General features: G+C 36.5%; 2 protein-coding genes across 4 annotated transcripts in view; one reads left to right on the top strand and one right to left on the bottom strand.

Annotated features, from left to right (window-relative positions):
- The window catches only part of LOC138751528 (bestrophin-4-like), a 40285-nt gene extending 28404 nt beyond the window's left edge, over positions 1–11881 (top strand). For all 3 annotated transcript variants that reach the window (XM_069913916.1, XM_069913894.1, XM_069913905.1), the window contains 5 exons: positions 987–1064; positions 5379–5531; positions 7054–7134; positions 8089–8240; positions 8828–11881. In XM_069913916.1, the coding sequence (XP_069770017.1) occupies positions 987–1064; positions 5379–5531; positions 7054–7134; positions 8089–8240; positions 8828–10139 (1776 nt within the window). In that variant the 3' untranslated portion in view covers positions 10140–11881. The remainder of the gene's footprint in view (positions 1–986; positions 1065–5378; positions 5532–7053; positions 7135–8088; positions 8241–8827) is intronic.
- Positions 1–13362, bottom strand: part of rab3il1 (RAB3A interacting protein (rabin3)-like 1) — a 134529-nt gene extending 121167 nt beyond the window's left edge. Inside the window, exon 1 of the mRNA XM_069899385.1 lies at positions 13278–13362. The gene's annotated coding sequence lies outside the window, so the exon portion shown is untranslated. The remainder of the gene's footprint in view (positions 1–13277) is intronic.
- Between the last annotated feature and the right edge of the window lie 968 nt (positions 13363–14330).

Raw genomic sequence — 14330 nt, forward strand, 5'->3', positions numbered from 1 at the left:
GAGAGTTGCCTGAAGGGCTGAGGCTCAAAGTGCAGACAACCACAGTAGATCAGTCTTTGTGACTGCAGGTGGATTAGGTAAATTATGCTGAAAATAAACTGGAGAATCTTACATAAAAATATTAAGCATTATTCAATTGAAGTACTGTCTGATTTCATTATCAGCTCAGAATAATGAGAAGTTTGCAATGCAGATGTAACGGGTTTGCATAGGGCATAGAAGATGAGAAGACTTGTGGAATTGTTTCCCACATTTATTTGCTCCCCTTGAGAAGACAAAATAATACAACCATTCTCTTCTGGGGTTTCTTCCTTTTTTGCCCCTTTGCTCCTAAGCATGTAAAATATCAGAATTTACACTATGAAATCTCAGGTCACATGATCAACACATGATATTGCGCCTTCATACAAGTCAGATAAAAACGTTCATAAACTTTCTATTAATGATTAAAACAATACAAACCCAACTATAAAATATAATACTAGTAATGAACAATATACATTGAGATTGATAACAAACAATTAATTTATCAAAGAAAACATAAAAGTAGCCCAGCAGCAGAATTCCCCAAACTTACCTTTACCAAGTAACAAGCAGTACGAGGAGCAAGAAGGGAGGGTTTTAGGAGGTGCACAAGAGGTGTGCACTGCCAAGCTCATTCCCACCAGAAACATTATTAAAATACAAGTGACTCATTGAGATAAAATTCACAAATACAGAATTGAGAATAAAAATTATTAAAACTCTGCTACACCAAGAAAAAATTGGAATGTCAGCCAGTCAGACTAGAGAAGAAGATGAATAGAATCTTGGGTATTTTATATTTGTTGCAGATGCCCCTGCTTTAGAATTTGAAGCAGTCATTGACTAATGAAAAATGTCAAGGGGTCCAGAGCTGTTTCTGTTACTGATCAGGGAAACAAAAAGATTATAGAAGTACATTACCTCTTCTGACGCCACTGAAATAAAATCTATTTTCCCCATAGGAAGTAAATAACTTGCGCAGCCAATGTGAAAAGTTGTACAGTTATGACTGGATCAGCGTCCCTCTGGTTTATACACAGGTATGAAATCTAATTGCATGTACAGTAAAACCCCTGCTGTCCAGCAGCTATGGGGATTGGTAGATGCCAGATAAGAGCATTTTCCAGTTGCTTAAGATTGATGTTGTGTGGATTGGTAAACTAACAGCAAGGTGCGTTAATTTTAAACCTGAATTTTTTTATCTATTTATTTTCCTCAATTTTTTTGCTGGTTGCTTGAGATTACCAATTGCTTGAATTCTGGTTAACAGGGGTTTTACTGTATAAGGCCCAGAACCGATTAGATAATATGGAAAATTGTGTGCAAAGCAGATAAAATAAACATTGTCATCACTTTATCAGAGGAAAAAAAAAATCTTCTCATTTCACAACAGGAAAAAATTACTGTACTTTCAAAACAGTTGCAGTTAGAATTTGGTAGCAGATGAGTATACCACCAGCACCAAAAAGCACTCATTCTTCATGGAGAGTCAAAAAACGACTGAAAATGTTAATTTGCTTCTGATTTTAGAGAACCTATATTTGTTCATTTAACATTTGGTATAACTTGCACAAAATTCTTTGTACATCCAAAGCCAAGAATGCAGACATTAACTGAGTTGAGACCTACTTCCTGATCAGTGGCCAGGGAATCTGCGATATTATGGCAGATATTTGCTTTCAATTTACTCCCCCCCCCACCCCCCCCCCCCCCCCCCGCCAATATTGCTCAGTTTCAGATGAGTATCCTGCTGCCTTCACATCCTTCTCTTAGATCCAGGGTTGTCTGTATCTCTGCACCATCATTCCCACATCTGCAAGAATATCCTTCTTTCAACATCTCTTTCCTTTTTATTCATTCCCTCAAATCTTCTTCCAATTTTCCCATTGATCCCAACTCCAGTACATTATTTTTTAAACTCTCTTACTCAGCAAACTATCTGAATTTCTCCTCTAGTGCACACATGTCAAACTCAGGCCCGCGGGCCAAATTTGGCCCGTGATATAATTATATTTGGCCCGCAAGATCATATCAAATATGTATTAGAGCTGGTCGCCGCGCCAGTATAGCGCATGCACAGCTAATACTACAAATCCCAGAATGCTTTGCAAATGCGTTGGCGCCGGCCCGTCAGCCCGCTAATCGCCCCCACCTCCACTCTTTACTTTCATTAGCATCTGTGACCTGTCGCCCAACTCACATGTAATAAACCCCTTACAAAAAATGGCCAAACGAAAGACAGAAAATGGGACCTTTCAAGATAGGTGGGAGGCAGACTATATGTTCATCATTTTAAAAGACAAACCTGTTTGTCATTGAAGCAAGTTGTTTTTTTTTGACTTGTTGGCTTGTGAAAAAAAACATTTAAAAGGAACTTAAAGGCTATAGAGAAATATTATTTATTGAATATTTTATTTCTCATTTGTTATTGCTTCTTCTGAAAAGAGTTTAACCAAAACTATTATTAAACATTTATTTTAATAAGAAAAAGTTTAACATTACATATGTTGAAAGAAGAGAAAACATGCAGATGTTGTTGAAAATTTTCAATAAATATTTAGTTTGGCCCACGACTTAGTCCAAGTTTTTAATTTTGGCCCTCTGTGAATTTGAGTTTGACACCCCTGCTCTAGTGGAATGGTTTATTCAAACATTTTCAGCTTAAATGTTGATTTTACAACACGCAGTCCTGTGTTTTGTTTCTTGAACAAGATGGTATTATTACTAGAGTCTTTCACAAGTTTGCCATGGACACTAACATGAAATGTTTAACTTTTCACAGAATGCAAACTGCATCCTGAATAATATTTAGAGAAACAGCTAAAACTCCCATACTGTAAAAGGACTGGATGGCTTGAAGCTTGTCAAATATGTTCAGGAAAATTTTCTAGATCAATACATAGAGGTACCAAACTAGAGAGAGTGGAATACTGGATCTCCTATTAGGGAACAAGACAGGACAGGTGTCAGAAGTATGTATATGGGAACATTTTGGGTCCAGTGATCACAATGCAATTAGTTTTAAAGGTGATTATTCAGTATATAAAAATATTACAAATTTGAAGTGGACTACACAAATTAAATATTTAGGAATTAATGTTAATATGGAATTTCAAGAATTATATTCAATTAATTATTTTCCTTTAATAAAAAGGATTAAATTAGATTTGATTAGGTGGAAAGATCTACCTTTGGGTTTACTCAGGAGGATTAATACCATAAAAATGAATATTTTTCCTAGAATACAATATTTGTTTCAATCAATTCCTTATTTTAAAAAAAAAATTTTTTAAGGATTTATATAAAGCGATTAGAGAATTCTTATAGAAGGGAAAATTTCCAAGAGTAGCAATGAGAAAATTGATGTGGGATTTTCAATTTGGAGGTTTAAGATTACCGAATTTTCAGCATTATTATGAAGCAGCTCAATTCAAATTTCTTAGTGGATTAATGAATATGGACGACCCACCTAGTTGGGTAAAGATAGAAATGGCGGTTAGTTTAGAAAAATTTCCTCATGAGTTTTTGCTTCGATGAAATAAAAATTTATTACGAACTTATGATGTGCCAATATTGAAACATTTATTGAATTTATGGACAAGTAAACTTAAAAAATTTGGACTTAAAAATATATATACTGGAAGATTGCCATTATACAATAATCAACTTGTTCCTTTTACGGTCTCCAATGCCACTTTGAAACAATGGGAAAAGAAGGGAATAAAAAATTTATCTGATTGTTTTTCTGAGGGTTGTCTTTGTTCCTTTGACGAATTACAAAGGAAATATGGTATTAGTGCAAATTCTATATTTGTATATTATCAATTAAAACAGTTATGTGGTCGACATATGATTTTATTGCCTGAATCTAGTTTTGAAGAATATGTACTTTCAATACCAAAAAAGGGATATATATCTGATTTGTATTGTATTTTACAAGAAATTGATAGTTTAAAAGACTGGGATAAAGATAAGTTGAAATGGGAAAAAGATTTAGGACATAAAATAGCTGAAGAAGCTTGGATGGAAATTTGTCAGAATAGTATTTGGAAATTAATTAATGCTAGACTAGTGATGATTAATTATAATTTTATTCATCTACTATATTTAACGCCGGAGAAATAAAAAAAAATTGGTTTTAGTAAGTTGGATTCTTGTTTTCGATGTGATCAGACAGCCATACTTTTTTGCATACTGTTTGGCTTTGTGATTGATTGCAACAGTTTTGGAAAGGTATTCAATCTGTTTTTAACTGTTTATATAATATCCATCTTGTATTAGATCCCGATATATTTTTATTAGGGAACATGCAATCATTAATCGATTTAGGTTTAGAGGATTATCAGATTTCATTTATTTATTTAGCTTTAGTTGTGGCTAAGAAATGTATAGCACTTACTTGGAAAGATAGAAATATACTAACTTTAGATAAGTGGTATTTGGAAATGAAATTTTGTTTGACTATGGAAAGGATATCTTTTTCAATTCAGGATAAGATGTCTTTTTATAAGTTAAAGTGGACTCCGTTTGCTAATTATATGCATTTAAGTTTGATTTAAATATATGTTTAAGTGTGATATTTTAGTATTGACATTTTTTTTGTTGTTAGAATTTTTTTAGGTTAAGTTTTATCTCTTTTTTGTAAGTGGGTATTTTTTTTCATATATAATATTGTCAATTTTATTAACTCTTCACTCTTTATTTTGGGGGGAGGGTTGGACTAATTTTAAGTTAGACTATTAATATTGTATTACAATGAATGGGGGGGGGTTATTTTGTGTAGTTTTCTGATGTAATATTGTAATCATACCTTTTTAAATTTTTTTTCTATTTTTCTTTAAATGTAATTCTTTATTGTATTCATGTTATAAAAATTTTTAATAAAGTCTTTAAAAAAACATGCAATTAGTTTCAAGATAATTATGGAGAAGGATAGGTCTGGCCCTTGGGTTGAGATTCTAAACTGGAGAAATGCCAATTTTGCCTAATCAGTGGGACTAGGCAGAAAAATAGTTCCGCACAGACTAGAAGGTCCAAGAGCCTCTGTGCTGTAATGTTCTTTGGTTCTAATGCTGTCATATCAATCGCTCCATCAGTAACAAGACGATCTATATGATAGTTCTTAGTTAATGAAATATATTTACCAGGTATATTTCAGCTTTTAAAAGATCTGTGTGCTATTCTCATATCTTTTTCCCAAATAAATGTGCAATATTTAACTCAATAAAAAAAACAGGAAGACAGTGTCATTCAAAAGATTTAAAATGGATAGACAGAGTACTTCAATATATTTTGGAGACCAATACTAAGGTGCGATTCCATCAATTTTACATTCTACCTTTGTTATATTTCAGGTTGTTACCATTGCTGTTTACAGTTTCTTTCTAGCATGTCTGATTGGGCGGCAGTTTCTTGATCCAAGTCAAGGTTACCCAGGACATGAGCTTGACCTTTACGTCCCTGCATTCACCCTACTGCAGTTTTTCTTTTATGCGGGCTGGCTTAAGGTAATAGCTACAATTTGATGTATTTTAAGAACATAAGAAATAGGAGTAGGTGTTAGACATCCGGCTTGTTGAGGCTGCTCCATCATTTAATGTGATCATGGCTGATCTGATGATAAACTTATCTCCACCTACCTGCCTTTTCATCATATCCCTTAATTCCCTTACTATGTAAAAATCTATCCAACCTTGTCTTAAATATATTTACTGAGGCTGCCTCCACTTCTGTAATAGGCAGTGAATTTCCGATTCCTCCTCGTCTCCATCCTAAATTTACTGCCCTGAATCTTGAGGTTATGTCCCCTAATGTGGTCTCCCTTACCAATGGAAACAACCTTTCATAATTTTATATGTTTCTATAAGATCTCCCCCATTCTTCTAAATTCTATTGAGTACAGTCCCAGATGGCTCAATCTTTCCTCAAAGGCTAGCCCCTTCATCTCCAGAATCAACCTCCTTTGCACTGCCTCCAAAGCTAATACACCTTCCTCACGTAACACCAGAACTGCAAGCAGTACTCCAGATGCAGTCTCACCATCACCTTGTAAAGTTGCAACATAACCTCCCTGCTCTTAAATTCAATCCCTGCTCTTAAATTCAATCCCTCTAGCAATGAAGTTCAACATTCCGTTTGCTTTCTTGAAAGCCTGCTGCACCTGCAAACCAACCTTTTGCAATTCATGCACAAGAATGCCCAAGTCCTTCTTCACAACAGCACGCTGTAATTGCTTGCCATTTAAATAATATTCTGAGCATGCCACGTGCTTAACCTTGGGAAGATATATGAGACCATCAGAAAGTGAGATCTAAACAATGTGGACAAATACCAGGATCTGGTTGTGGCGGAACTGTCAGAGACAATTAACTGTCAGAGAACTGTCTGCTTCAACTTCCTGTTGAGGGGAAGAAGTGTGTGCAAGACTACAAGAATAGATCATGGGAATGACAGGACAATTGGCCCAGGTGTATCCATGCTAGTTAGTATTAAAATCATCCAAAGTTCAGTCTCCAAATTTTTGATCAATGATCTCTAGAGATGTTGGCTAAGTCACAATTAGTTGAACTATCATTCAGAAAAAGCCTGTTGTGATCTGCTTCTTAGGTTCATGCAATAAGTCTGCCCACAGGTGAAGTTCAATCCTTTCGAAAGTCATACAGCATGGTACAGGTCTTTAGCCCACCAAGTTCAAATGACCATCAAGCATCCATCCACAATAATCCCATTTTATTCTCCCAAAATTCTCATTAGCTTCTCCCATAATCTGCAATTTAATTACATACCAGGGACAATTTACATCTTTGGGATATTGGAGGAAACTCCTACAGCCTGGAGAAAACATGCAAATTCCACACGAACAGCAGGATGGGGCCTGGGTCACCAGAGCTGAGGCTATGGCTCTAATACCTGTGCCACTATCTTCATGAGGAGAAAGGTATTGAAATTGTGGGCACTCAACCAAAGGAAGTAGGGAAAAATAATTAGCTCCCATTTACACCATTAACATTATTGTGAAATTTTAAACAGGTTGCTGAACAATTAATTAACCCTTTTGGCGAGGATGATGATGACTTTGAGGCAAACTGGCTCATTGACAGAAATTTCCAGGTGAGCAATACATTTTCAGACAATCTTTCCCAGAGATCACATTTCCACATTCACTCTCTACCACCTCCACTGAAAGTTTACACAACTGCCAGAGGAAAATTAATTTTTAGAAAATTTATCATTGAAAGGATTCATTCCGTGAGTCATGAACAGTAAAATAATGATTTTTTTTTCTTCTCTTGTAATGAATACAGCATCACATAAGTTTAATGGGATAAAATCATTTAAAATCATGAGATCAGACAAGGTATAAACTGTTGAGCCCAGTTCATGATCCAAATAAATGAAAATGAAGAATATTGTCTATCTGGTCGATTGGACTCTATCACCTCCTTTAGGCTGTGTGAATAAGAATCCAGGAACAGGGTAAATCTGATAGTCTATAATTTCCATTACACATTAATATCAAATTCTCCGGTTTCTGCTAACCCAGCCCCTGTTCTCCCTCTCTGATCTATCTCTTCTTCTTTCCTCCAGCTCTCCACCCCCTTCTCTCTCTCCATTCATAGAGCCATTCTCCTTCTCTGCTTGCTGTTGTGCCCTGCCTCCCTTATTCACCTATTACCACTTGCCTGTGGGCATGTGCCTCCTCCTGACTGCTCCCCCCAACTCTTTATTCATGCACCTGTCAAGATTTTGCTCATACCTTGATGAAAGACTTAAGGCTGAAACATTGGTTATTTATCCTTGCCTTGCTACGTTGTTTTTACTTCAGTCACTGGGTCTGTAGACTTTGGTGTTTTACTCCACTCTATATTAAATCACAAATAAACCATAGCCTTGCTAACAACTCTATGCAATTCATAATTACTAAATAATATGAAGCTTCCGTTTATTTAGCCACATATGGGAAATGAATTGTATGAAAGCAAGAATTTTACACATTTAGAAGTGTGGCATTAATGGTTTTTTTCTAGAAAGATTGGGTATTCACATCTCCATATTTCTTTACAGGTTTCTCTATTGGCAGTTGATGAGATGCATCAGAACTTACCAGCTCTTGAAAAAGACAAATATTGGAACGATAATGACCCTAAACCTCCATACACGGCCGCAACAACTGAACACCGGAAACCTTCCTTTCTTGGCTCCACTTTTGACATCAGGTTAAGTAAACATTTAGCTTTTTAATTTTAAAAAATGTAATGAACTGGAAAAGTAATTGCTTTGGTTTTGGTGACCTTTCAAACAATCCAATGTATTTCTTTGATACTATGCATGTATTTTCTTAAAATAAATTCTTCCACATTCCTCAATTAAAAACAAGCATATTCTTTGGACTAAATGTGGCATTTGGAAAAGTTTCATATTACATTCATATTCTTTATAAGATGGAAGGCAGCTATTTGACTCATCAAGCAAACCTACCACTTCCATTCCCACCCTTATCCCTTCAACCTATTCTCACCACCAACTCTCTCTGGATCTTCCTACCCCTCATCTACACCAGAGGCAAATTATTTTTGCCATTTAAACGACCAACCAGCAGGTCTCTGGGATGGTTAGAAAACTTGTGTGGTTATAGAGAGAAAGTAAAAACTGCACACAGTACCAAGGTTCAGGATCAAACATTGGTTGCTGGAGTTTTGCGGCAGGAGCACTAACTGCTACCCAGGTACAAAATGCAAGTTACAACCTATTTATGTGCGAATTAATCCTGCTTGCTGAAAACATGTGTTTAATTCCCTTACAGCATGCTGAAAGAGGAGATGGAATTCCAGCCCCTGCAGCAAATCAATGAGAATGAAGAAGTAAACCATGCCACTCCACTTCTGAGTAACTTAGGCCGATTGCTGGGAGTTCAGGCAACAAACTTTCAAAATATTTCCAGATCTACACCTCGAATCAATCTAACAAGGAAAAGGAATGGCACGTTCTTACCTGCTTCAATGTTTAGTTTTTTGAGTTCGGAATCAACACCTAATGGGTTTAACAAGTCAGGATCTCTTCCTCCGAACAGACCTTTTGGAAGAATTCACCGTGCCTCTTCCTCCTCTCGTTCACCCTTAGGATCTACTCAAGGCTGCATTGCATTGGATAGTGAGGCAGGGGATTATGACAGCTTCATATCCTCCTCACTTGATGACAGGCCTGGCTATTATAGTGCTCCTCAAACACCTATACAATCCATACCCATGACGTTTCCACTCAAATGGATTCCTTTACAGAAGCCCTCCAAGTTGGCCAATGTTTCTGCCTTGTCTACTGGAAACCAAGGGAGTAACAGCAGTATGCTGGCCTTGAAAGCTGATGAGTTGGACAAGCAGAACAGCATTAAGGAAAGCAATTTTATTTGTATTAATGAACCATCTGAGAAGATAATAAAAGTGGACAGTAGTCCAAGTGTAGCTGAAGTTGAAGGTGCTATAAGCAATCACTGTTTAAACAGTAAAGAAGCAGTTTTGGAATCTTCCTGCAACTTCATTGCTGGTAGCAGCAACAGTCTACTATTGATTCCTGAAAATTCACACTTTCTCTTCTCCGATAGCTCTTCAGATACAAATGATCCCAACAATATTAATCAAACACTTAACAGTTTCCAGGAACATAAGCCTCCAAGACAGACTATTGAGTCTCTTGGATATACCAACAACCCAGACCTTTCAAATCATCTACACAATAGTCCAGGACAAGAAACAACTATTTCCGCCTTTTCCTTCACACCAGTGTCTTCCCCAATGCCGGGAAGGTCGAAGTTAATAGTAAGTCAGAGTGGAAGTGTGCCTGGCATTGATTATAAGGCAAGAAATGCTTCCTCCCGAGAGTTTTCTGAAACAGGGGCCTCTTCTAAGTACCCTAATCTATCAACTCAATCTATGGCTATTCCTAAATGTACTAGTGATATCAGTACAAAACCATTTCTGAAAAATATTACTCTGGCTCCAAATGATTCAAGCCTCTCCGTCAAAGATGCGGGCTTAGTCAACTTCATGGATATGATCATTGAAACTGCAGGAAGTATCCCTCAGAATGGAAAGCAGGATAACACAGAATCAAATAATTAAGGCAAAGTATCAGACTGGTTGTGCCATTTTATTTGGTTGAAAACAAACACCTCCATATCCTTATAGTGAAGCTAAATTTTAAACATCCTTTCTAAAGAAGTACAATCATTCTGTGAGTTAGCACAATGTAGCCTCTTGTTGCTACACAGTTTATTTCTAGAAACAGAGAAATTGCAGAAATTTCATGAACTCTGCATCCCAATAGAAATGAGTAGTGCAAAAAAATCTTGTACCAGGTTTTCACTTTTGAAGAATTTCAGCATGTAGAATAAAAACACTCACATTTATGACCCAATAAAATAGGACATTCAGATCAAAACTTGCCCTCAGTTGGCAGATCCATGCAATTACATAGCACGATGATTGATACAGAAGCATATAACTGTTATACCAATAAATAAAGCTGTTTGTCCAGGTGGAAATTACAAATTATTCTATGATAATATAGAGAATTCCTTATCTTAGTTCTCATCTGTGATTTGCCTCTCCCTTGAAAGTGAATTATTATGAATTTAAATTTTGATATAACTGAGTACCTTTCAAAATCTCCATCAGCAAAAAACTTTTGATGGGCACAAATTTCATCAAATTCATGCCATTTTTCTTTTCTAAAAATATAAATTCAAAATTTTTTGACATATACTGAATTGATGGTTAAAATTTAGGATACAGAAATGGATTCTAGATCGAAAATTTTACAAGCAATATTTTTTATATAATTAACTCAGTAATGTTGTTATGAGTTAAGCTATGCAAAATCAAGAAGACAAATGAAATTATTAACATTATGAATAAAGTAGGTCCATTTTTAAAGTCAAAAACAGTGAAGAGTGATATATTTAAATTTAAAACTAATATGAAGCTACTACTTCAAATTATAGTAGTCTCCAGCATTTAGTTTAATGCAAGGATATAAAATAACCTTTCCGAGACAATTACAACTGAAAAGTCAATTTGCAAATACAGTAGAATCCCTATTATCTGGAATTCAATCAGCCTGAAATTCAAGCAACTGGCAAAACAAAAACAAATAAAGGAAATAAATAAATGAATAAATCGAATTAGTAAAGATTTGGTCGATGGACCCTGCGGAGAAGTGCTGAGACTTTATTAAACACATGCATGTATGCCCCATTGAACTAGCAGTGCCCCTTAATGTGTGTACATTCTTTTCTCTGTCGCCACTTGTGTGGAGGTGAGCTGGGGTTGTCAGTGTGAGGAAGATGCACTGAGGGCCTGACCGGGACATTTGCATGGATGTGAGCCGGGTTGTCAGTGTGTGAAAGGGGTGCCGAGGACCTGACCAGGACAAAAGTGTGGAGGTGAGTTTGGTTATCAGCGCAGGAAAGGTGGTACAGTGCACTTGGGGGCTGACAGGGACTCTTGAGTCAGAGCCAGTGGGATGGGGATAGGATATGGAGGGGGAAAGGAAAGATGGCAGCGGTATTGAGACTTTGCAGTCAAAGTTCAAATTTTAGACCCTGAATTTAAGACAACCTCTGATATTGATGCAGCATTCTTAAGTTTCGGGATCTTCCTATATGCTGGCATATACGGTAGGTGAAAAAGATGCAAGTTTAACATTGCCGGGGGTTAATTATGATGGCAGCACAGTTCACGTAGTGGTTAGTGCAACACTGTTACAGCACCAGAGACTGGGATTTGAATTTAAATTTTGTAAGTTACAGAAATTACCTGATTAAAATGAACTTTACATAATTAAAGACTACAATACTAATTTTTATTCAAATTACATTTTGCACTGTTTTTAGTCTTTTAAATGGTGTATTTTTAATGGAGGTGTATTATTTAGGTATTGGAAGAGTGAGTCTCAGTCAACTGTAAAATTTGCTTTGAACATTTATTGCATCATTACAACTAAGCCAGACTGATATAGACGACCTGAACATAACTATCAATTAAGTACTATATTTATCCACTGGCTTCTTCTCTTCTGAAATTTGTCAGGTCTGCTTCCAATGACACTAGCAACCCTCCAGAGTGGCAGTGCTGCCACAGATGTGGACCCAAGAGAGCAGTCAATGGAGACACAGGGTCCAACTGTCTAGTCCTGATGCCGGAAGCTCCGTACAGGCTTTGAAGGGCCTGTTAAAAGAGCAGACTGGGCTTTTTTCTAATCCTACAACCACAGAGATGTGTGCCTAAGATGGCGGTGCCAGTGCTCGGCAGCAGCCACAAGGGGTTGCAGACTCTGGGGGAGCAGTGGACTCCTCTGGTTGCAAATGGATCAAACAGGGGTCTGTGCAGTTACAGAGGTTCTGGGATTGCTGGAGGCAAATCCACGGACACTCATGTCTCTGAAGGGGCTCTCTTTTGCTTCTCTTACTCTTACAGTAAGGGTATTGGGCAACACTAATGGCAACTCTTTGCCTTACAGCAGGAAAAAAGGAAATTTCATGTAATAATACATTTGCTGTATTATTACATGACAATAACGGAATCTTGATCTCTTTAGTGGTGTGTTGTTCGTAAATTGAGCATTCAAAGGACAATTGAGATTTTGAATCAAGAATCTAAAACATTTAACATCATGGGGCATTTTAGTCAGAATGGGCAAGATGGGCCTTTTTCTATGCTGTATGACTGCATCAGTACTCCAAATGCTAAATGCTAAATACATAATTTTAAGTAAGCCATACACACTTTAAAGTTGCAATACTTTACATTTGTGCTAAGTCTGTTGTCCTCAATGACGATACTACAAATAATCTAAGGAGGTTAAAAAAATTACCTACTAGATCATTTCTGAGTGATTTGGGATTGGAAAGTCCAATGAATTAACACTTAAAATGAAAGGATCAAGGGAAAAAGAAAATAAAACTGAAGAAAATTAAATAAAAAATGGTGAAATATCTCAATAGTGAATGATTAAAAGATAACCAATATTAGCAGGTGGCAAAATTAGAGAAATAGCTGCAAAAATGAACTATTTATAGGCTAATTTAGCAAAGTGTTTAGACCAGTAATCCATAGAAGTGTCAGGTGACAAAGAAATTTAGAGGCAGAAATAAAACAGATTGACATCTGCAGACAACATATAAATTCACATGGCTAAATAGAAAAAATACAAAGAGCCTCCATTATGTGTCAAACCCAAGATCATTATAAAATCAGTACCTTCAGGAAAATAGGGAAGAAATTTGATGAAAAGAGAACAGCTAATAACATGAGCAACATTTTTGCTGTCCAAATTCTCTTCTGGTCCAACTATCACATTCATTCAGGACCGCCCTAACTTCATGATAGGAGATAGGCAACTGCTGAACAGAAAAAGATACTGTCAGAGAAGCAATTCTCAGAAAGAAAATGGATACTGGGAAGGGTCAGGAAGGGTTAGATCAGGAGACTGTATCAAAAATTCATTATTTTGGCTTCAAAAGATAAATCAACAGTGTATTGCTAATCAGTGGTTGCACACCAATCATGTAAGCTGCTGCCAAGGTCAAACTGCAGCACATTATGCATGCCTCAATATGTTATTGAAAACAATGCCCCTTAGTCACTCAGTGGCAGAAAAACAAATTAGCGGAATTTATGCACAAAACTCACCAGGAGACCTTCACAAGATTAGCATAAAACAGGTGAAAACATGATGAACAAGGTCTCCACAGAACTGCACCATCTAACAACACAATTATAATAAGTAAAAATCTAAAAACTGAAGATGCTGGGTCAAAAATTATGAAGGTTCTTAAAATGGTTTCCTTTTCCAGAGATGTTGCCTGACCTATTGCAACACACTGGAGGTACTCAGCAGATTAGGTAGCATTCATGGAAGGCAATAGATAGTCAAAATTTCAAGTTAACATATCCTTTCATTAGGATGGTGACTCTGTGGAATTCATTGCCACAAATGGCAGTGGAAGCTATGTTACTGCATACAGATCAGTGGTTTTCAAACTGCCCCCAAAACTCATATTCCCTATGCCATAGGTGCTCTGTGATTAGTAAGGGATTGTTTAAGGTGGTATAGGGGTGAAAAGAAAAAGTTTGAAAACCAGTGCTTTAATCGTACCTAATTGATTTGTTATGTGCACGGTTCCATAACTCCAAAGGAAATGGGCCAATGACAATTTTTCTCAAGCAAAATATTTCAGTAACAATTGGGTCTAGAGCAGCAATTCTCAACCTTCCCTTCCAACTTTCATTCCACCTTAAGGAATCCCTTAC

This window comes from Narcine bancroftii, chromosome 1 (assembly GCF_036971445.1).
Source record: "Narcine bancroftii isolate sNarBan1 chromosome 1, sNarBan1.hap1, whole genome shotgun sequence".
NCBI lineage: Eukaryota > Metazoa > Chordata > Chondrichthyes > Torpediniformes > Narcinidae > Narcine > Narcine bancroftii.